This window comes from Artemia sp. Qi Xiang Cuo, chromosome 7, assembly GCF_049724085.1.
Source record: "Artemia sp. Qi Xiang Cuo chromosome 7, ASM4972408v1, whole genome shotgun sequence".
In the NCBI taxonomy this organism is placed as follows: domain Eukaryota; kingdom Metazoa; phylum Arthropoda; class Branchiopoda; order Anostraca; family Artemiidae; genus Artemia; species Artemia sp. Qi Xiang Cuo.
Genome location: NC_142800.1, coordinates 49,111,114 through 49,132,725, shown reverse-complemented (window position 1 = coordinate 49,132,725; position 21,612 = coordinate 49,111,114). Strand labels below are relative to the sequence as shown.

Sequence of the window (21,612 nt, the reverse complement as noted above, 5' to 3'; positions counted from 1 at the left end):
AGTCCCTTATCCTAATGTCACCCAAACAACTAAGCACCATTATCATGAGGCAATAATTTATTCTTTGCATATTCATAAATGATAAATAGATAGCTGCTGGGAAATTTTTATAGAAATAAGCAATATGTCACCTTTTTTGGTCATCAAACAAACAACACACAGGCTCTCTGTTAATAAAAAAAAAAACATCCAGCTCATAGGAAAGCCAATACGTTAGTATACTGGATTTTCGCCTTCAGTAGCCTTGTTTCTTCTCTTGCCTTAGAAGTAAGGCCTTAGAAGTTTAAAAATCAAAAAGTGAGATTCTACACAACTCTGCAAAGGCTAAGTCTGTTTTTGCTCACGGCAATCTCGGGCACTAGTTAAAATGTGTCACACTAACATATCCTCTGTAAGGGGACTTCCGTTATCTTGGATTCATTTCAATTAGTATTCGCTTGATGATGTTCATATACGCCATGATTTGAGGTTACTTTATCTGAGAGGTCATCTTCTGCTTTGTCCATTTACTCATTACTTAATTGCTGTCAACAATTTTCCATTTTCGTTCTTACTGTACAAATATTTTTGGATTGTCTCTTGTTTGCCATCATACGTTTTAAGGTTTATGTCACCTGAATATAGCGTAAAATGATTCCTTGCAATTTTTACATAAGTTCCCTCACTGAGCTATAGCTACTGTAGTGGTTTGAACTTTCACTTGCCAAAGTTTCATTGCCCCCATTTGGTCTCCTGTGGTTCCCTGCGTAAAAGACCCATTTTATTCTGATAGCGAGTTGGATGCTGCATTATGTGCTCCCACTTTAAGACTTCCAATCCTATTTGGAAGAAGCTTTCGAGCCTTTTGACATTGGTAAAGTTGCTTGTATGTTTTGTTTCTTTTTTTTTGTAATGTACAGTGTGTTTGACTGGAACAACGTATCGTGTCGTATTGTAAAATATTCGATTTAGTGGAAATCTTCATGCTGGTTTTGAAAATACAAGGAATTTTTCTGTTCTTCAGAGCTTCTGTGTATAGTGTTCTAAAGGTAGTATTTTCAAATTTCGGGAAGTTTAAAATTCAGTAAAAAAAAAGTTTCTTTTCTAACTCCAAACTGATCCAAATTTTTCTAGCATCAACAATTTTTGTTTAATAATGTTTTTTATTCTTTCTGTCTGAAACATTAACAATTCCTCTAAACAAACACAAGGAATTAATAAAAATTCCCTCTTTCTTCTTATTGTGCTCCTGGTGCTATCAGTGCCAGAAAAATAAACTACATTAAAAATTAGGAATTGGAAGCTATTTTGAAGCTATCTGGGTGATCAAGTTTTTTCAAAAGTCAGAAATTCCCAAATTTGGTACTAAGAGAAATTGCGAGCGATGGAAAACTTCCGACTATATTTTTGAATTTTGCAATTGAAAATATGACCCACGGAAAGGATGAACAGCGCGAAAGTTGCTTTTACAGCTGAATAAACTAGGTTAGATCTAAAAATTGCACGCTTAAGTTGGCTAATAATAATCACAAAAAGTATCAAATCTGACCTTATTTGACCTTTAATCTTCTTTTTTTATTAATTTTAAAGTGGGAGCACTCATCATATTTTACACAACTTACTTTCATTGCAGTAACGGGCTTCAGGTGCAGCTTTTCGAGTACTTTCAAAGGCGTGTCCATTGCTTGTGCATCATATACGTAAACCTTCGGACTTTCAGAGTCTGAACTGTAAAAAAGGACACATAGATTGAGCTTCTAGAACAAAATTTGTGCGTTTCAAATGAAAATCCGAACAGGCTTTATTAATTCTAAATTGCGTACTAAAGGTGTCACAAACTCTGGTCACCTAGATCGAAACGAAAAACATTATATAGTTTTGGAGTTTTAATTTTCTTTTTTTATATTTTCGGGAACTTACTAATACCTGGTAAAGCAAAAGTATACTTCTTTTTTTTAATCCAATCTCACAAGTTTAAATAATTTCATGATAGCGAAATATTTCAGCCTATTCTAAACAAACATTCATAACTTTGCCACAATTTTTGTATATCATTTTAAATTTCAATTTTATTGAGACTATAGCTATTACATTCAAACTGTTCAAGAAAATGTTGTGAATTCTCCAGTTAAATCTGAATATTTTGCCTTACTGAAGCTATCCTACGTAGTGCAGATAGTTTGAAACATGCGGTAATTTAGCCTGTGAAAATGCACACCGCATTTTTTTAGGGTGCAATCCAGAAGATCAAAAATCCAGACAACTAACTGGCTTTTGCTATCACCTAAATATCCCCGTATCTTTGGACGCCCTCGTCAACTGTCATGATTCGGAAGCAACACCTTTCCACAGGAAGGTGAAAAGGAAGTGTCTGTCTCCTTAGGACAAAACTGTTTGTAAAGGGCGAAATGATTTTCTTTTAGAACATTAATGGCACATTTCTAGCATAAAGACTTTCTGTAAATTTTAAACCTTTATGCAATATAAAATCAAACTTTTTCGTACAATTCAGGTTTATCCCACCTCTAATATAAACGAAATTGCTCTTTTTGATCCCAAAAGTGATATTAAAAAAACTCAAGTCTATTGTCAGACCAGAAAATCCAGGCGTGGTAAAACTAGTTAAAATTTACTTTGTCTTAGGTCCTCCAATACCGAGTAGCGTATAGGGCAACAGCAGTTGACCTTCAAGTCGGACGACATTGAGCTAAAGACCACATTTTGTTGAGGAAATAATGTAGATCTTTTGCCTTGGCTTCTAAAGAACGACAAATTATGATCTGTGGTCAACCACTCTTCCAGAGGCTTGGAGGGGCACAGCACCAAACTTTATATGGCAGGCTCCCCTGTCTCATTCGAGCCATGTGACCACAGTACCGCCACCTTCTTCGTCTGACTTCATCGGTTATTTATGGTCGTTTAGCGAGAGACCTGATCTGGGAATTAGGTGCTCCATCAGTCCAGTTAATCGCAAGGATTTTTTTGCAAGGGTTTGTTCTCAAATCCAAGCAACCTTTTCTCCACAGCTTTAGATAGACTCCAGGACTACAATCCACATTTCAATATGGATACTACATTGATATTCAACAGGCGCAGCTTCAGCTTCAAAGAGTATTACTACATCTCCAAACATTATTCATTTGAGAGAATACTGCACCTGCATATACAACCAGTAGCAAAATCTCTCCATCCTAACTGCCGTCCTGAGTTAGTGTACTTCCCAGGTACATGAATTTACTAATTTCCTAAATTTCATTTTCCCTAACTTTTAGACCTGCTGCAAGTGAAGTAATAGCGCCATTTGACATCAACTTAGTCTTTCCCATATTGATCTACAGCCTTCTTTGGAAGACATTTGAAGATACCTCCATACTCCGTTGCATATCTGCTGTGGAATGAGAAACAAGAGCTATGCTGTCGAACAAATCGCAGTCGTATAAATGTCTTTGAGGGTTTAATTGTACGCAACCACAAAATCAGCAAGATCACAAGACAAAGTCTAAATTCATGGCAAATAAAATCAGCGATAGGAGGCTCCTTGTCTCAAACCAGTACAAACAGCAAGCCACTCTCTCTGTTCATATTCGGTCTGTGCTGCACACAACTGCCCTTCATAGAGGGTTTTGATTTTCTTTATGATTTTTCCAGGGATTCCATAAGCCAAAGAATTTCCTATGTCACTCTGCGGCAGACTGAATAAAAGGCTTCCAAAAAGTCAATGAAAACAAGGATAATTTGTACCTGTCATTCATTTGATTCTTCCAACAGTACCTAAAGGCTGAAGATTAGGTTACAACGCTATCAATTCGGTCAAAAGCCGTGATGTATGTCTCTTCGCAAAGAGTCTATTTGTCTTTTAATTCTATTTAATATAATTTGGCAGAGAATCTTACTTTCAATCTTCTTAAGTGTTATTCCTCTCCAATAACCACATACCAATTTCTTTATTGTCTTGAAAAGTGTTACTATCATAACTTCCATACATTCAGATTCCGTTTCTTCCATCCTCAGCGCTTTATATCATCACCAATAGTTTCAAAAGGGGTTCTCTGATAGTCTTTCTACCATATTAAGTAGCTCTGGTGGATGTCATCCTGACCAGCTGCTTTCCCGTTCTTTAAAGACTTAAGAGCACTGTCAACTTCATCATAAAGCATTGGGCCTGAATGTTTGCCACTATTGAAAACTGGCATTCATCGGATGTGGAGGAGTTCTTGGGGGATGGACTAGTTGAGAACACCACAGAAATATTCGTGGTCAGAATTCTGACACCTACGTCATCAACAAGAAGACAGACGTCTGTTGAGGTGATTGCTATTTTTTTGGTTAGCCTGTACATATTTCAACTGTACCCATGACCGGCAGCTCGTTCAGACTCAGCAGCGAAGTTCTCAAAGTAGACTTGCTTGCCCCTCTTGGCAGACGTCTTTACTTCTTTATTGGTACCTTTCTATTGCTCTTTAACAGTATCACGGTAATGGTTATAACAGAGATGGCTCTGTGATAAATAATCTCACAACATAAAACAAAATTAAACCATCACTCGGAACAGAAACTTACTTTATTAAATATTCCTACTACTTATTCGAGTTTTTACTTCCGAACAAGGGGTAAATGTCTACCAATATTTAGAAAATGTCCCTGAAAACACTTTTTGAGTATCCAGTATAAAAATACTTCAGTGCACTCAGCCCTAAATAAAACTGAATAGCTACCTATTTAGTGAGTTTGAATACCAGACAGAGCAGTAGTATAATTGTTTTTCAGTACCATCTTATTAAATACATTTAATACCTCAGTGTTTCAAATGAAATAAAGTTTTGGAGCTGAATTTCCAATTTTATAATCAGGTTTTTTTATTCAATCTCCCACAATCTTTTGTAGTATTTCTAAGTTTATTTTATTTAAGACAAGGGTACTTTAAATTTTTCAAAAAAAGACTAAACTAGGAAACTTACTCAAGCAATTCAGTTTTTTGGGGGAAAATCGAAAAAAAATCTAATTTGTAAATAAAAATCAAAAAAAATCGGAAAAACAAATAAATTATCTAGATATTCTAGTTGTAGTTTTGAACTAGCGTAGCAGATTTACATTCAAAACCTTGCTTTAGATCTAGGATCAATAAAATATTAATTATGTTCCTCACTGTAATCTCAATTAGAAAGGGCAGTGGAAAGGCATTCTCGTGAGAGTTCTGTTTTGAGTCAAAGGATTAATTTTTTAAAATTGTTAACAATTCTGACACTTGAAAAACATTTGTAGTTTGCTCATTTTCTGAGCCTTGTAAGTGCTACTTTAATATCTGCTGGAAAATAGTTATAACAGATAAATAAATAAATAAAATTTGGAAAAATTACGAAATAGAGCTTTTAATTTATTTGACAAATATTCAACCATAAATTTCAGCTTAGCCATTTCTGGGTTTTTTTTCTGCACGTTTTACACTGGTTTTGTTTCAAATATATTAGCTCTACTTCTTATTTTTCAAATCACTAAACAAAGGTTCATGATTGGAAAGTCATTTTGTTTTACAGTTTACAACTACATAGTATAGGTCCCACTCACTACAAGCATTTATCTACGAAAAAAATTACGTGTTTACTTGACAACATAAAAAAAAATTTTTTTTTAATGTACAGAAAAGCTACGACTAAATATTCAAATTAAAACAGAAAAAAAATGTAAATTATAAAGCATTAAGACATTATAAAAACCTGAGGAACAGAATTTATAAGAATCAAAACGCAAATTACGACAGGTACAAGAGCAATACACACAAACATTGTTGAGGAGCGATATTATACTCACACTGCAAGAACAATCAATGCATCCCCTTCCTTGTGTATCCATTCACACTTGTAAGGAACGAAGCTTAGATCTGCCATATTTATCATATCTTAAAGAAGATAAAACTTTGTTACAATAGAATGTAAGAATCCAGTAGGATAGAATAGAAAACTTTATCCACTAAGTAGGAGGTAGCTATCATAAACGTTTTATCATGTTGATCGTGGTGATTAACAAGGAGAACAAAAATAAACTTAAAAACACAAAGCAAAAGTACAAAACTGATCCTTGTCAAACATTCAGACGTAAATCAAATAAGGGACAAAGTGAAACAAAGGAATTATTAATAATAGTCTTGTTTAATAGTCTTATTTTTTTATCCTTTGAAGTGAAAAAAAGAATTCATAAAAGATTAATTATTTTAAAAGATCCAAAAAATTAAAATATACTTATTGACAAAATAACAATGCAAAATACCTGCAAATAGAGGGTGGGGGAGGTGCACCCTAAGACTAGTCCCTGAAAACTGATAAATACTGACCAAACATACACGTTGCTTATGCTTTCAAACTCTAATACCTCCCTCCCAGTTCCATCCTCAGGAAAACATCTGATCGTCTGATTTTCTAACCTCTTCACTTTAATGGTGAGAATGATTATAGAAATAAATAGGTTACACATTTTACAAGAATAATAGGAAAACATGTATTTTTTTAGTCACATAATTTTAGCCCTTCAATTTCATAGAAAATGTCTTAGCATAAGAAGAATGGGAAAAAGGGGAACCATAGGTACTTATCTCCTTCTGGTATCTAATGACATGATAGCCTTTTAGTTATTTCGAGCAACAAAACTTAAAATTAACTAATATTTCATCTTGTCTCCCAACCAGTATTATAAAAAAAAAATGAACGCCACTCAATAGGTATGTTCATGATATTTTCAAGCGGTAAACAAAATTGCTGCTGGCATAAAGAAAAAGAGTAATCCCTGGCACCAAACCCAAAAAAATCCCTTTGATTTATGTATTACCTCATGATGTAGCGATATTAAAGACTAGCAACAAATCAGATACTTAATAGTACCGGGCACCAAGAATTAAGGAATACAAAAACAAACCAATCAAAATCCATATAGCATCGATGAAAATAAAATGCATCCTGCATTGCCTGTTCCAGAATACAGCTATTGTTTCCAACGAATGGTCAACTTTCAAATCATAATCTTAACTGATTGCCCAAATAATAAAGGGAACTGATAGAAAAGGAAAGTCAAGTTCATCTTTGATAAAAAAAAAAACAGGCAACACCATCTATCGTTACCCACAGAAATAATATAATTTTAATCATAATAGACAGGGGGCGCATAAGTCGCTTACCGTATAAAATAATAGTACTGGGAGCTCGGCGGCGCCGCAACCGGGCCCTGATACTCGGCATGCAGTAAGCTTGTACTTATTTGATTCTCTAATTGCGCATTAGCATAAAAATCACATTATTCTTTAGTCTGAAGCCATGAGCTGTCAATTTCGCTTTTATTCGTTATGATTGTAGTTGTCGCATATATTCCAATCGCATATTTCATTGTTCTTCACTTTTGTTTTTGACTCATTGTGATTCTCGCTGTCGAATATCTTCAAACCGTACATTTCTTTGTCCTTCGCTTTCGTTTTGATTCGTTCTGGCCCTCGTTGTCGCATGTCATATAACCGCACAGTTCTTCGTTCTTTACTTTCGGTTTGACTCCTTGGGATTCTCGCTGTCGCATATATTCTAACCGCATATTTCTTTGTTATTCATTTTCGTTTTGGACTCGTTGCGATTTTCGCTGCCACTTATCTTCTAACCGCATATTTCTTCGTTCTTCATTTTCGTTTTTGACTCGTTTTAATTCTTGTTGTCGCAAGTATTCTAACCACATATTTCTTTGCCCTTGATTTTTGCTTTGGACTCGTTGTAATTATTGTTGTAGCATATCTTCTAACTACATATTCCTCTGTTCTTCACTTTCGTTTTGACTCGTTATAATTCTCTATCAAAACAGTTTAAGTGCATCCAGGTCGTCAAAGTAGACCAGGTTGTGTAAATTTATCCAGGCAGGATATCTTAGGACGGGAATAGGACATAAAGTAAAAACTTTCAGGGAAAGTTTTTATTACTTTATAACTAAATAAAAGGCACTGAATCAAAAGGCCTTAGTAGTAGTCGTAATAGTATTAATAGTAGTAGTGGTGGAGGTGGTTGTAGTAGTAGTAGTAGTAAAAGTAGCTTGCATATTCTACCTTTTGTTCAATTGACCCCCCCCCTCATAATTCCCTGAAAGTTCCAACTTAATCACCTAAGTCATACCTGAGATAAGCCCTTTTGACAGCCCGCATACATTTAGTGTTTTTTGATTTAGTTCAACACTCCACTCAACATTCCCTGAAAGTTTTACGTGAATGCCCTTAGCTTTTTTCACCACAAAAGGTTAAACATGCCTCCCTTTCTCGATAACAAATGCCATAAGTAAACAATGGGCGAAAAGTGATAACTTACAGAACTTGCTCCAAATACTATGGGGGGGGGTGTCATTCCCAGAGGCATAGTAAATGGAGCTTTCAACTACGCTGAACAAGATGACTAACTCAAAATTTGATCTTACGTCTTTGTAGAAAAAGGGGCATGGAAGGAGGAAGGTGCGTTTGGGAAAAAGGCGTGCGCTATTGCATTGCCTATGATATGCAGTCTTAAAATTGTATTTTGTAATGACGACAATCCATATTTTTTAAATTACAATGACTCGTGTATCTCTTTTTCACGTTTTTTCCCAATTAAAAAAAAAGAAAAGAAAAGAAAAAAAAGAAAAAAAGAGGGAAATAGAACAATGGGGAATCCAAAATTGACCAAAAAACTCACCAAAATTGACGACATCAAAAACTTTTAGAGATTTGTCAGATGACACAGAGGCAAGGGATTTTCCACCAGCATCAGCAACTAAATCTTGGACACTGCCCAAATGTGCGCGAAAGTGTTTTACAAACTCAATACCTTCTTCCATTTTTTTCCAAAATTTCACATGCCCATCACAACTACCAGTTATTAAGAAATCTGTCCTAAAAGAAATACAGACTATGCTTAATTTCTGCTAGATTTAAAGATTATAGCGTCGTTTTACAGCAATATGAACAAATAATTATCTCCTAAACATTCATTAGACATTCACAAAGAGGAACTCGTGAACTGAAAGGAACATTATGTCCCCACCCTCTCCTCTTTTAAGGTTCAGAGCAGGATGTCAAATAATTTTTCCCCATGTCGTAAAAAAAATAAATGACAAAAGATACTGTAATAAATGTGGCGATTTCGGGAATTTTTCGTTAAACGAGCTTCATTTTCATTCTCCCTTACCCAGTATCTGGAATAATGCTTTTATTCCTCCTTTTAAGATTTAGCATGACACGAAAAAGAATTTCAAAAGCAGAAGAGTTTTTTTTAGGTAATTTGTACTCATCTACTAAGACCCGTTAAATTAACACCAGGAGATCGATTAGTAGTTTTTTTGTCTTTTTTTTTTGAAGGCTTGCGAGTTAGTCGAAATTGTAAGTATATACAATTCATTTGGGAATTAAAAGAACAAATAAACAAAATAAATACGACTTCGGGGACCCCAACCCTCTCTGCATACAAATCAGATCCTGAGTGTAAAAACTGTTGAATTAGTATTTGAGAAGTTACAAGAATTTGAGTTGAATCTTAAAGAGTTTTTCATTTCACCATCGACTAACCGACTAGAGGGAATGGTTCAATTTGGGGTTTGACGGAATACAGCATCAAAAACGTTCAGCTCATCACAAGATACATGGGTGCTACTACAAACACAACTCACTGAGCCCATTCGAAGTCCTTTCAAATGAAATATGCTCAAGAACTAAAACTCTATTCACGGCTTAACTTGCATGGCAGGTAATGACCAAATCTCAAAGATGACAAACAAGAAAATCAGCTGTATGCTTTCCAACTTTCGTTAATGATATGACTACGACACCAGAAAATTGCTGAAAAAATGTATCTTCTATCCTCAACTGACAGAAAATATTTCTGAAAGTGAAGGCAAAGAAGCATGTGAAAAGACAAAAGAAAGCAGAATGATATCAAAAATTAAGAATCAACTCGCTGTTCGAAGTGAAAACTTGAAGAAACATTATCATTTGCTTCTATTAATGAAACCTGCATGTTTAGAAGCTGAACAATGATTGTTTCGTACTTTTGATATTTTGTTTTTGGAACAGAAGTCTGGGCAAGATAGCATCCCAAACAATTGATGCCCTGGAGTACCTTCAAAGTTATTTTAAGAAAAATTTAATAGTTTTTCGTCTTATTCATACTACTTAGAAGGCTAGAAAAAATTCTTGGTTTCTTTTCTTTTTGTCAACTTCCAATTCTTCGAAATTTTTCAAAATTCAGAAATTTTTTTGCTCGTTTCTAGGATCTCCATACAAGAAAAAATTACCCACAACCATCTTTTACCGTTACTGAATCATGGAATACAGAAGGCAATATAACAAAAAATAACGATAAAAGCGTCAGTGCTGTTCCACACCAAAATTAGATATCGAATCTTCTTTACATCAAGAGCAAACCAAATTGAATCAAACTGCAAATAAATTTTCTTGACTCCAGTTTCACTACTATTAACTGAAGGACTTTTATCGCACCTGAGAGTGTTGAAGGTTGTGACTAAATGTTTTAGGCTAGATAAACACGCATCCATGGGCATGAAAAACATAAAACTGTGTGGTTAGGTGTCATGAAAATTCTGTTTTATGGTCTTTAAGCATCCACAATCCGACGGTGCTATTATCACAAAGATGAGATTATTTTAGAGGGGGGACTAGTGTCCCTTTTATTCTGAAATTATGCAAATTTACACGTGGCAATAACATTAGATGGGTGTCTTTAAAGATAATGAATTTACATGCACTGAATTACCATAAAAAGTAGATTCTTTTCAGCATATGTTGTTTATAATTTTTTTTTCTTTTACGTTTGGTTAGAACTAGGCTACTATTGACACGAGTTACTTTTCAGTTTTAGTTCTTTGCCACAAAAAGTTTGATATGAGTGGGCCTTAGGGGTTTTATGTTGAGCTTTCAACATATGACAAATACTTAACATACTCTCAATAAATTTTAAGTTAAACTTTAATTCATAAAGCAAAGTGTTTAGGATGGCGGAAAGCCACCACCTACAGGGCAATCTCAGTTCATTTTAAGTTTTAGCGGTGATTTAAAAACTTTTATTTTCTTATTTGGCCGTTTTTAATATCACATTGAGGCTTCTTCTAAATTCGAGGGGGGGTACCACCCACCTCGACTTCCCAGTCTTTGCCCCAAAGCTCGACTTTTACATAGTAATGCTTTGAAAGCCTCCCCTGAAAAGTTGGGCAAGTTTATGTATCAGGATAGTAGACCTTGACTTTATCTTCCTTTGCATTGCGATTATCATGAAAACAAACAACTAGTTTTTCCATCATCTATTTCTACAGAACAGAGTCAATTATAAGTTTCCAATGCCTTTAAGGCACTACAAGTAAGTTATGTTATTCTCTAGGAACTGACATTATAATTTTTCTCCAATCTATAAGTGTGAGTCTTCTGTTCTTAAAATAATAGATGCAATCCCTTTAGCCAGAATAAAGACTAAGAAAAAATTTTTTGCCGCATAGATCTCTGTATTTTTATATCTTTTTCACAAGCGTATAGTTTAAGTCAAATGATACATTCCAACTCTATCATTGTGTCTATTTTAATATTCTATATTTCTAGTCCTTCAGTTTTTTCACTTCCAGTTGCCATTTAGCAGACTATCATAAAATATACAATAAAATCTAATATTTATCACAGAAAATATAGGAAAAACTAAGCAGTAACCTTGTCAGAACTAAGTGTGTCACAACATCTCTGTGCATATAGCTCTTTTCATACATTTCTGATGATGGAAGGTTGTCTAGATAGATACTCTCAAATTTCAAAACTTTTTTCTTTTTAGCAGGAGGCTCAGCCGCAGTAGGTAGAGGTCCAATCAATTCCTCTTCAGTCTCATAATTTTGTCCATTCTCGCTGTCATTTAATTTTGAGTTCTTTTGATTGTCCATTATTTCTTGTGCTATACAAAAAGTATTGATTTCACCTGAAAGTAGATTATAGATCAGCTGTATATTAATATTGAGTAGTTGTTGCTCCACAACCATTAAGTGATTGTTTACACATTAAACATATATTACAGAAACATAATGATAGTGACACTTGTGTTTTGACAAGTAAAACCCAAAAATTGGTAGTTAAAGGGGAAAAAAAGGAAAGTTTCTTCCTATCATCACATTTCCAAATAAGTAGTTTTTATGTGAACTGTACATATCAATATAAACCATATGTAGGATGTTTGTGAAGACAGGGGAATCTGTAGAAAAAGGTATCAACTGAATCTCTAAGGAAATTCCAAGAATACTTGCAATCAAGGGGTGACTACCTTCACTGACATTGGTCCAAAGTACCCATACCCTGAAAATTTTTTAAAAAGTAGTGGCCGAGAAAATTACTTTTGAAGCTTCACGCACAAAGAAGAATCTTTTTCCTTGATTGAGTCTCCATTCCCACCTGCATATTATTCGACACAATTATTTTGCTAGGGGATGATGATACCTCAACAGTGGCAGAATTATTTTTGTATAGTATATGAGCATGTCTACAAGCAGGAATGGGAGGGACTTTTTCTTTAAATCATTGCCTAAAAATGCCTTTCTTTGTGCTATGACCTTCCCACCCTCCAAAAAAATATATATCACTTTGTCCCCCACCATCTCTAAGGACCAGACAAGAACACTCCATGCAATTATATATAGGAGCTTCGAGAAGCAAATACTAGTGATCCCCTGTTGATGACTTTCTTAGAGTGCAAAAACTGAAGTCATTACTTCTGAAGGTTCTTGGGGGTGTTATCTTGCAGATTCTGCAAGGCAAAGATAGACAAAACCCCAGCTCCCTAGTCAAAATATCTTATCTCTCCTCTTGAGTTTTGACCTTGTGATCATATGTTTCAACGTTTTTCAAGAAGCCTCTAGTTCAGAATACAGTATTTAGGCACATCTTGCTCTAGCAATGGCTAAAAAATGTTTACTTACAACTAGCATTAAGAGAAAGTTTATTAATTCCTATAATAAACCCTTTTCAAGTTTACCTATATATATCAAAACAAAACTAAGGCTATGATCAAGTTCTGAAAATCTAGGGCTTGAGAGTTGAGGCTTCTTGGTGTGGTCAAAAACAAAAAATATATCTGTCCTCCGGAAACTGAACACGTCTGGTAAATAGTCAACAAATGTCAGAGCACACCCCGTTTTCTCCTAAAACAGTAATTATTTGAGCTGAAACTTTGTGTGCTTCAGCAATGTCAATTTGTCTTTTTTTGTTATTTTCATGACAGATTTTACCCCAAAATCCCCAGACCAAGTTTCTTTTAATATCTCGGTATCTTTTTTTTTTAATATATTTAGGTGATACCTAAAGGTATCACCTTTAAAAAATTCAACTTCAAATCATATTTACCAAGAGAGTTCAATCATCTGTCAGCTTAATATAACATATTAAGCTATTAATATTATACAGTTAATTGTCATCCCTGCACCCAGGGGAGGACCACCACCATGAATGACGTTTTTCAGAGAGTGCTATGGTTTAAATACTATTCTTCCACTTTTGACCCTTCCTCCTCCACACAAACATGTTTCATACCTGTGCTACACCAATTATATAGTCCATATTCTAGAATACTTATATCACTAAGAGCACACAGAAATATATCAACAATAGTAGAGCTTATAGTACAATGCTAGCAATATGTTGACAAGTATAATAGATTAAATAAATGATGTAAATACAATTTTTCATGATAAGTAATAGGAAATTTACCACTCAAAACAAGGATAAATTAGCTAATATAGTACAATCAATCCTAAAACTGGCAAGAATTACTATTATCAGACAACGAAGACATCCAGAACTTACAAATAAGTGTGATTTTAGCACTGCTCATACCCCAAAATGACAAGAGCATCATATTCTCTTTACCAAAACTGCTTAACAGATACTTAAAAAGAAACTTTTGTTTGGTTAATTCATTTTCCTTTGTACATAAAAGGAATGAATCAGAGACAGCACTACTAGCACTGTCAAAGTTAAGAACTCTGATCCTTCCATGTATTTTTTATTTATCTTTTATTTTAATTTCCAGCCACTTCCTGATCAAAGGATGGCTGTAAAAACTTTGGAAGAGGTTCATTGGATTGGAAATTAAAAGTTCTAGTACCCTTTAAGGACTAAAAAGCAATTGGGAAGCAACCACCCTCTCCAGTACCCTTTTTTGCTATCTGGGTCCCCTGCAACCCCAAGACATTTGATGAAAACTATGAGGCGGTCATCTTGTTCATAATAGCCAAGAGATTTACCAATGGTGACGACATAGCCCCCACAGCCCATGTGGCAAAAACGAGAAATTACACAAATTGCCAATTTCTTACTGACAGCCGTCATCTTAAAAAAACACAGACATATTTGATCTTAGGTGTCCACTGACTCAAAAAGGGTTTCCAGGTGGAGCAGGGACTGTTCTCTGATTCAAAAGGATCATATATTTGTTACGAGAGAGGGTAGGGAACCCAGAAATGGGCCACAAAACTTGTTGTCCCTCATTAATTTGAAAAATACAGCAAGAAAATTAAGCCCTTAGGCCAAGAAGAGCCTTAGCCAAAGTAGGCTACCCTATAAAAAGGACGTGGTTAAAAAAATACCAATTTACTTAAAACTTAGGCCTTGACTATATAATCAGTATCACATATAGATTCTTGAAAATAAAATGTATTTTAGACATTATCTTTTGAATAACTAATAGGCTGAAAAATGAAACTTCTGAGATTTTCAGGGACCAATGTTGTTATATATTAATAAATGAGACCAATTTTGTTCGTTGTTTCCCGTTGTCTGGAATTATTAAAGTGAATTTTTTCATGTTTTAACAATTGAAAACTAAACTGTTCAAAGTAAACATTGCTTATCATTTATTTTAATTTCTGTCCATTCTGAGATTAATTTACTTATCTATAGTAGTTCCTGTTGGCATTATGTTTAATGGGATTATTCATTTTAACTTCTGTTTGTTTCAGTTTAAATTATTATATGACTTTAACTTGACTTGTCTTATGCTTTAATATGACTTTTGACTTTTCTTTGAGAAACTGCTTTTTTGGAAAACTTTCTTTTAATTAACTGAAAACAAAGAAAAGAGTAAGAAAAATAAAGGTATATTTTAAACTGTTAAACTAAATTGACTGTCATAAAGGCTTTATGTTGATAAGTTTTTACCACATCTGAAGTTTGGTATTTCCACCACTTAAATCCCCAAAAGACTCAAATTGTGATTACCTGAAAACTCAGTTAATTGCCTAATTAAAAGTTGAACCTAGCCAAGTGATATTTTACATATTTGAAAGGATACAAAAAGAAATTATGCAAAAGGTGAATTTATAAAAAAAAATTATAATAAAAAATTTATTGCATATTTTAGTATGTCCAGGTGTCAACTAAATTTTATGGTAAATATCATACTTTTTTTCTTTTTCTTTTTGGCTTTATGCTTTTTTTAACTTACATAGTGGGATATAAGCATATGCACTAGAGAAATGTAATTGATAATTTCAGTAACTTCCAGCCAATCACCAATCTGAAAACAATCATGTAACGCTATGTTTAGTTTAGTCAGTAGGTTTCCAGTCCTCACAAAAAAAAAAATGTTTTTTTTTTCTTTTTTTGTGCCTGTTCCCCAACAGGCTCAGATGCTAGTTACAGTAATAATAAACTAATTGTTACAAATATGTGGATTTAAACAGAAATTCTCTGCATTGATGAATATTTCATTGTTTTATACTGCAAGAAAAACAGAATAAATATGTTATGTTTTGAGTAAAGCATATTGACACTCTAGCCTAAAAACCAAAAACATACAATATCACACTTATCTGTAGTAATTTCTGTGTGGTTTCAGTTTGCTTTCATTGTCTGTTGAATTTCTGTTTAAGTTTCATTTCTTTATTTGTGGTTATTTCTCTTTTTAAGCTTTGACTTCCTATAGGCTGGTTTCTACTTGTTCTAAGCTTGAAATTCAATTTCATTTGTTAATGGGAAAACACGTCTTTTTTTATTAAGCTTAATTTGTGCTTATTTTTTAATTGACACGGTTTTCTATTTCTCAATAATAGTAATTTTGGTTCATAAGTTCTATTCAAGACAGTCGTATATGGTTATATCATAAAAATGTAGCAGCAGTATTGACAGTAGGAGTAACCGTCATAAAATAATTGTCGAAGGAATAGTCTTGGTTAAAATATTTGACCTTATGAAGAATCAGAGTTGCACAAGGAATTACAATTTGTTTGATTAGACAGTCTAAAACATGCCCCTTACATCCATTGCTTCTCTAAATCACCCCACTCAATCCAGACTTTTGTGGTAAAGATATGTTTCACCTATTCAAATTTGCAATTGTTAAGGGTTTATTTAGGGAATGGTACAAATGAGTAAATGCTTTCATTGGAAGTAATTAAGATTGCAGTGCAACTCTCACAAGCAAAAAGACACCGAGTACATATTTCACAAATTATGTTTGATTTCTACCAAGGCTGGTAATCAAGCATTTGTGAGCTAATCAAGTATAAATCTGAGACTTATCTTGGAATAAACAAGTCCAAAATCAAAATAAAATAAGCATGGATTTTGAATAGCATTTAATTCTTGATAAAGTTTATACATATTGAAAGATTTATAATACATTTTATGTTCTTGAAAATCTAAGACCCGTTTTGCAATACAGAAGTCTAGTGTCAAAAAATAGTCAGTAGCCTAAATATGTAGTGTTTGATTCAAATCAAATTTCGCATTTAAAGACTTGTGTGGTTGTTGATTAAAAATATAATGCTAATATTGCAAACCAAAATCGCCATACAGCTATTCCTACCATGACTATTCCCACTGCAACTACTACTAGATTACCAAAGTTTTACTATTAAGTTACAATTAACTTGTCACTTACAATTTTGACTTGTCAGTCAAAATTACTGCTGTTAATGTGCATAAAAAATATGTCAATTAAAAAACAACAGAAAATAGATTACATAATAAAAAATTCACCTATGAACAGTGGAACTTATACATAAATTGCTTCAAATAAGCACGACTTATCTTCTCGAACCCAAGCCAAATCATCATTTGCTCTTTGGCAAAACAAAGAATATTTTTTAATATCATTTTCATCAAAACCTTAGAAAATTATAATATGTCCAAATTCTCGAGAATTTCTTTGTTTAATACCAGTCCATTTATAATAGTCAATATAGTTTCATTGGTCTGATTTGTAAACGTTTTCATTTTTTTAGATCTATTTCTTTCAAATTGGTATAAAGTCAATGTTTTATTTAATTTTTCAAAAGCATTAAGAGGTAAAAATCCTGGCATGTTGATGGGCATAGTACTTATGCTCTCCACACTTTCTTCCTTAAACTGGCTATATGGGCTTATTAAAATAGTAAAAAAAAAATATAGCATTGCATCCCCAAAGGCAGAGTTACTAGACCTTTTGCCTATTCTGAACAAAATCACTCCAAAATTTTGATCAGAGATATGGAGAGGGGGCATCTAAAAAGGGCAAGCGGGGCTTTTAGCCCTCCAATCACTTGTCAGTGCCCCCCCCCCTCAACATACCCTGTAAGTTTCAATTTTATGCTGTTAGTCATTCCTTAGATATTGCTAAACATTAGACCATTAGATTATTTTGAACAAAATGGCCATTTTAATTTTCGATTGAATTTTTTGGAGAGAAGAGAGCTAAAGAGGGCATGTGAGGGGGCGACAGCCCTCCCTCCTCTTTAGAAAATCCCCTCCATATGTCCTGAAAGTTTCAACTTAATACACTTATCCATTTTTAGGATATTTCAGATCTGCTTTTTGATAATCTGGATGTACAGTGCCTTTTGATTTAGTTTAGGACACCCCTCAACATTTTTCAATTGTTTTACCTTAATACCCTTGATCTTTTTGGATACACCCAGAATCAAAACTCCCCCCCCCCCCGCCATTTTTAATGATAAATCCTGCAAGTAAACAATTTATAAATTGTATAATTTATAGTCCTTCCCTTAGGGCTGTGGGGGGGCATGGCATCCCTGGAGGCAAAGCTACTACAATTTTTGAATAGTTTGAACAAAATGACAATTACACAATTTTGGCCACTTTAGAGAAGAGGAGGCACATAAAAACGGCAAGAAGCAGGGGGGGGGGGTGTAGCTTACCCTTCAATATCTCTTCAACATCCCCTCAACATACCTATAAAGTTTCAACCTAATACCCTTAGCTCTTCCTTATATATTGCTGACACTCCCTATTCACAACCAGCAAGGACAAAGTGCGTTTTTATTGTGTTTGGCCCCCCTCTCAACATTTCCTTCAAGTTTCACTGTGATACTCTAAGCTTTATTGGAGATCCAGGAACAAACATGCCCTATTTTATTGATAAAAGACCTTATATCTTAGCAATGGGCAACTTGCATAACTTACAGTCCTTGGAGGGGTGTCAACACTGGAAGTGTAGTAATTTGACCTTTGGACTATTCTGGACAAAATGTTTACCTTAAAAATTTGATTGGATACATTTGGGGAAAAAGATCATGAAGGGGGGGTTAGTTGCCCTCTAATCATATTTATTCTTAAAAACAAAACTAGAACTTTTAATTTCCAATCAAGTAAGCCTCCTCCAAAGTTTATACAACCACCTCTTCCATAAAAACCTTGTATGTTAATAGTACATAAATTACAGCCTTTATCCCAGGGGTTGGGGGGGGGGGGATTGTCAAATTTGGAGGCATAGTCTTTTGGCCTTTGGACCTATTTTGAACCAAATGGTTATCTAAAAAATTGTATTAGATTCATTTGGGGAAAAAGAGCATTGGGGTCTGTTACCCTCCAATAACTTTTGACTCTTATAAAGAGCCCTAAAACTTTTGATTTCCGATTGAATGAGCCCCCTCCACAGTTTAAACATCCATCCCTTCCATAAAAACCTTATATGTTAACAATGGGGAACTAGTACAACTAGACAACCTCCCCCCCACCTTGGGGATGGGGAGAGTCATCAGCCCTGGAGAATAGTTATATTGCCTGTGGACTATTTTGAACAATATGGCTATTTCAAAATTTGGGTTAGATCCATATGGGGAAAAATAGTATTTGGGGGGGGGGACTCTTAAAAAGGGCACTATAACTTCCAATTGAACAAGACCCTCCAAAGTGTGTATGACCACCCTTCCATATGAAGTGCCTGAGGGGAAAAAACAATAATAGAACATTGAAGCCTTATGGGTGTCCATGTTGACAATTTAGCATGCTAGAACTAGTCATCTGTGCCCCCAGGCATATGCATGGGTAGTCATTATTCTTCTCACTCCTCTACCCTATCCACTACTCCTGCTTTGCAAAAATTTAAATAAGACCTACATACAGTAAAATTCTAGACAAGCTACTTTTGGCTATCTTGGAAAGGGGTTAGGTTAGGAAAATGAAACTTTCAGTGATGGATCTACATACTAAATTATATCCCAGGAAGGTATTTTGAAGTACCTATCTCTACTCCCTCTTCCTCTTTAGGGTGCTGATCTTTGACAATCTTTAAAATTCTTTATGTTATAAAAGCAAAACGGATATTTTGCTTAAAAAAAGTATTTCCAGCATGACACAATGCAAGTGTAGACCCTATCACCTCTCACTGAAGCCAGCCCATGAGGAGTAATTTGTCATCATGAGCAGAATTTGTCATCATGACAAGAAAAAGCAGATTTGCTCAACTCTAGCTTTGGTACAAATTTCTCCACTCAGCCCATAGCAAACCCTCCACCCACTTTACCAAAGAAACCAATTGGAGAACCAGTGTATATGACAAATATATGTATAGAGGATGTTCTGAAAAGGCTTAAAAGACTGGATGCAAATAAAGCTGCTGGGCCAGATAACCTACAACCCAGACTACTAGAAGAAGCAGCTGAACAAATTGCTGAGCCACTAGCAGTGATTTTTGGGATGTCACTCACTTCCAAATTGCTCTCAAGTGACTGGAAGCAGGCAAACATCAAGCCCATATTCTAAAAAGGGAGAAAAGACCAAGCCAGTAATTACCACTCTATAAGTCTTACTTCTGTTGTATGCGAGGTCCTTGAGAGCATCATAAATGATGCACTGGTCTCTCGCCTAGAAAGAAATCAGTCACTTTCAAAAAGTCAGCATGGTTTCCATAAAGGTTGCTCAATCAACACAAATCTCATTGAAATATATGAATTTGTGACCAGATTCTTGGATGATTGCCTTCTGGTGGATTTTATATTGCTTGATACAATCAAAAGCCTTTGATAAATTACAGCATCAACTTCTCCTGAAACTGGAAGCATACAGGGTGCATAAGGATATAGGTGCCTTAATTGAAGCCTTTCTTTCTGGAAGAACTAAGAGAGCAGTAGTTTATGACGCTACTGGTAAAACTGTCTATTCAGATGAAATTCCACTCATCAGTGGAGTCCCACAGGGCACAATCTTGGGGCCCACATTGTTCAGCATATATATTAACAATTGTACAATAAACCTGAACAGCCCACTGATACTATATGCTGACAATTACGAGCTCTTAGGACAGACCCAAATTAGCCCAAATCACTCAACAATGCAGGAAGACTTAGGTCAACTATCTAGATGGTCATCTGAGTGGGGTTTGCAGTTCAACATGTCAAAATGCAAAGTCCTTCATCTTGGACACAAGAATCCTAGACAACCTTACTGTATTGGAGATTACCTACTTGAAGAAAAGACTTGAAGAAATTGGAGAAAAAGAAGTCCTTCTATGTAAGTCAATAAACTAATAAGGCAAAATTCTACTTCAGCTACATAGATCGTAGCTACGTAGCTACGTAGGACTACGAATCAAAATTAAGAAGTTTACTAAAGGATGAAAAAACATACAAGAAGCTATCGTATAATCCAACAGACTCTTTTACAAATAAGTTTAAGAAAGAATTGAAGTGCTTAAAGGATGAAGGAAAAATTACACCTCAACTCTATTACAAATGCCTGCCATGCAGTTCCTTGTGCCCTAAATTATATGGACTTACCAAAATTCATAAGCCTAACCTAACCTTACGACCATTTGTTTCAAGTACAAAGTCACCAACACATGTTTTGAGGAAATGGTTAGTGTCAATCTGTAAACCACTTTTTTCTACACAGATTTTGTACATTAACAATTCATTGAATTAGGTTAAAAAACGGAAAAAAGTAGAAATTTCTTCGAGTTCTTCGATTTCAAGCTTTGACATTGTATCAATGTACACAAATATTGATGTAGAAGCAGCCGAAACTCTTCTAGAAGGAAAGCTCTTAAGAAATTTGGATTTGATTAGTGGCAAAACAGATTTGGAAGTTTCTGTAATTATGTATTTAGTAAGGTTGTGCAATAAGTTCTCTTATTTTTCTAAACTTAGAGGGGAGTATTTCGAACAAATAAATGGTTTACCTATGGGGGCCCCTTTATCCCCTTTATTAGCTAATATTTTTGTGGAGAATATTGAAACAATTGCGTTAGATTCATATTTTTTAAAACATATTTTCTGGGGCCGGTATATGGATGACATTATTTCAGTATGGGATTATGGGGAGGAGGACTTAAAAGGATTTTTGGAACATCTTAATTGTTTGGGAGGGGATTTAAAGTTTACCGTTGAATT

The 21,612-nt window shown here is 34.6% G+C and overlaps 2 protein-coding genes across 6 annotated transcripts in view; one reads left to right on the top strand and one right to left on the bottom strand.

Moving 5' to 3' along the window:
• The window catches only part of LOC148950367 (peptidylprolyl isomerase domain and WD repeat-containing protein 1), an 81,383-nt gene that overhangs the window by 54,471 nt on the left and 5,300 nt on the right, over positions 1–21,612 (bottom strand). For all 5 annotated transcript variants that reach the window (XM_089092357.1, XM_089092356.1, XM_089092355.1 and 2 more), the window contains exons 2-5: positions 11,678–11,936; positions 8,664–8,860; positions 5,788–5,875; positions 1,602–1,707 (exon numbers count right to left, since the gene is read on the bottom strand). In XM_089092357.1, coding sequence (XP_088948483.1) covers positions 1,602–1,707; positions 5,788–5,875; positions 8,664–8,860; positions 11,678–11,901 — 615 coding nt within the window. In that variant the 5' untranslated portion in view covers positions 11,902–11,936. The remainder of the gene's footprint in view (positions 1–1,601; positions 1,708–5,787; positions 5,876–8,663; positions 8,861–11,677; positions 11,937–21,612) is intronic.
• Positions 19,778–20,705, top strand: LOC148950368 (uncharacterized). The gene is made up of 2 exons (XM_089091850.1): positions 19,778–19,963; positions 20,259–20,705. The coding sequence occupies exons 1-2, from the start codon at positions 19,778–19,780 to the stop codon at positions 20,703–20,705; spliced, it is 633 nt and encodes a 210-aa protein (XP_088947976.1).

Coding starts and splice junctions, on each gene's coding strand:
- LOC148950368 (XM_089091850.1), top strand. CDS start 19,778: ATGACAAATATATGTATAGAGGATGTTCTGAAAAGGCTTAAAAGACTG. Junction 19,964..20,258: donor TCTCAAGTGACTGGAAGCAG/GCAAACATCAAG, acceptor GATAAATTACAG/CATCAACTTCTCCTGAAACT.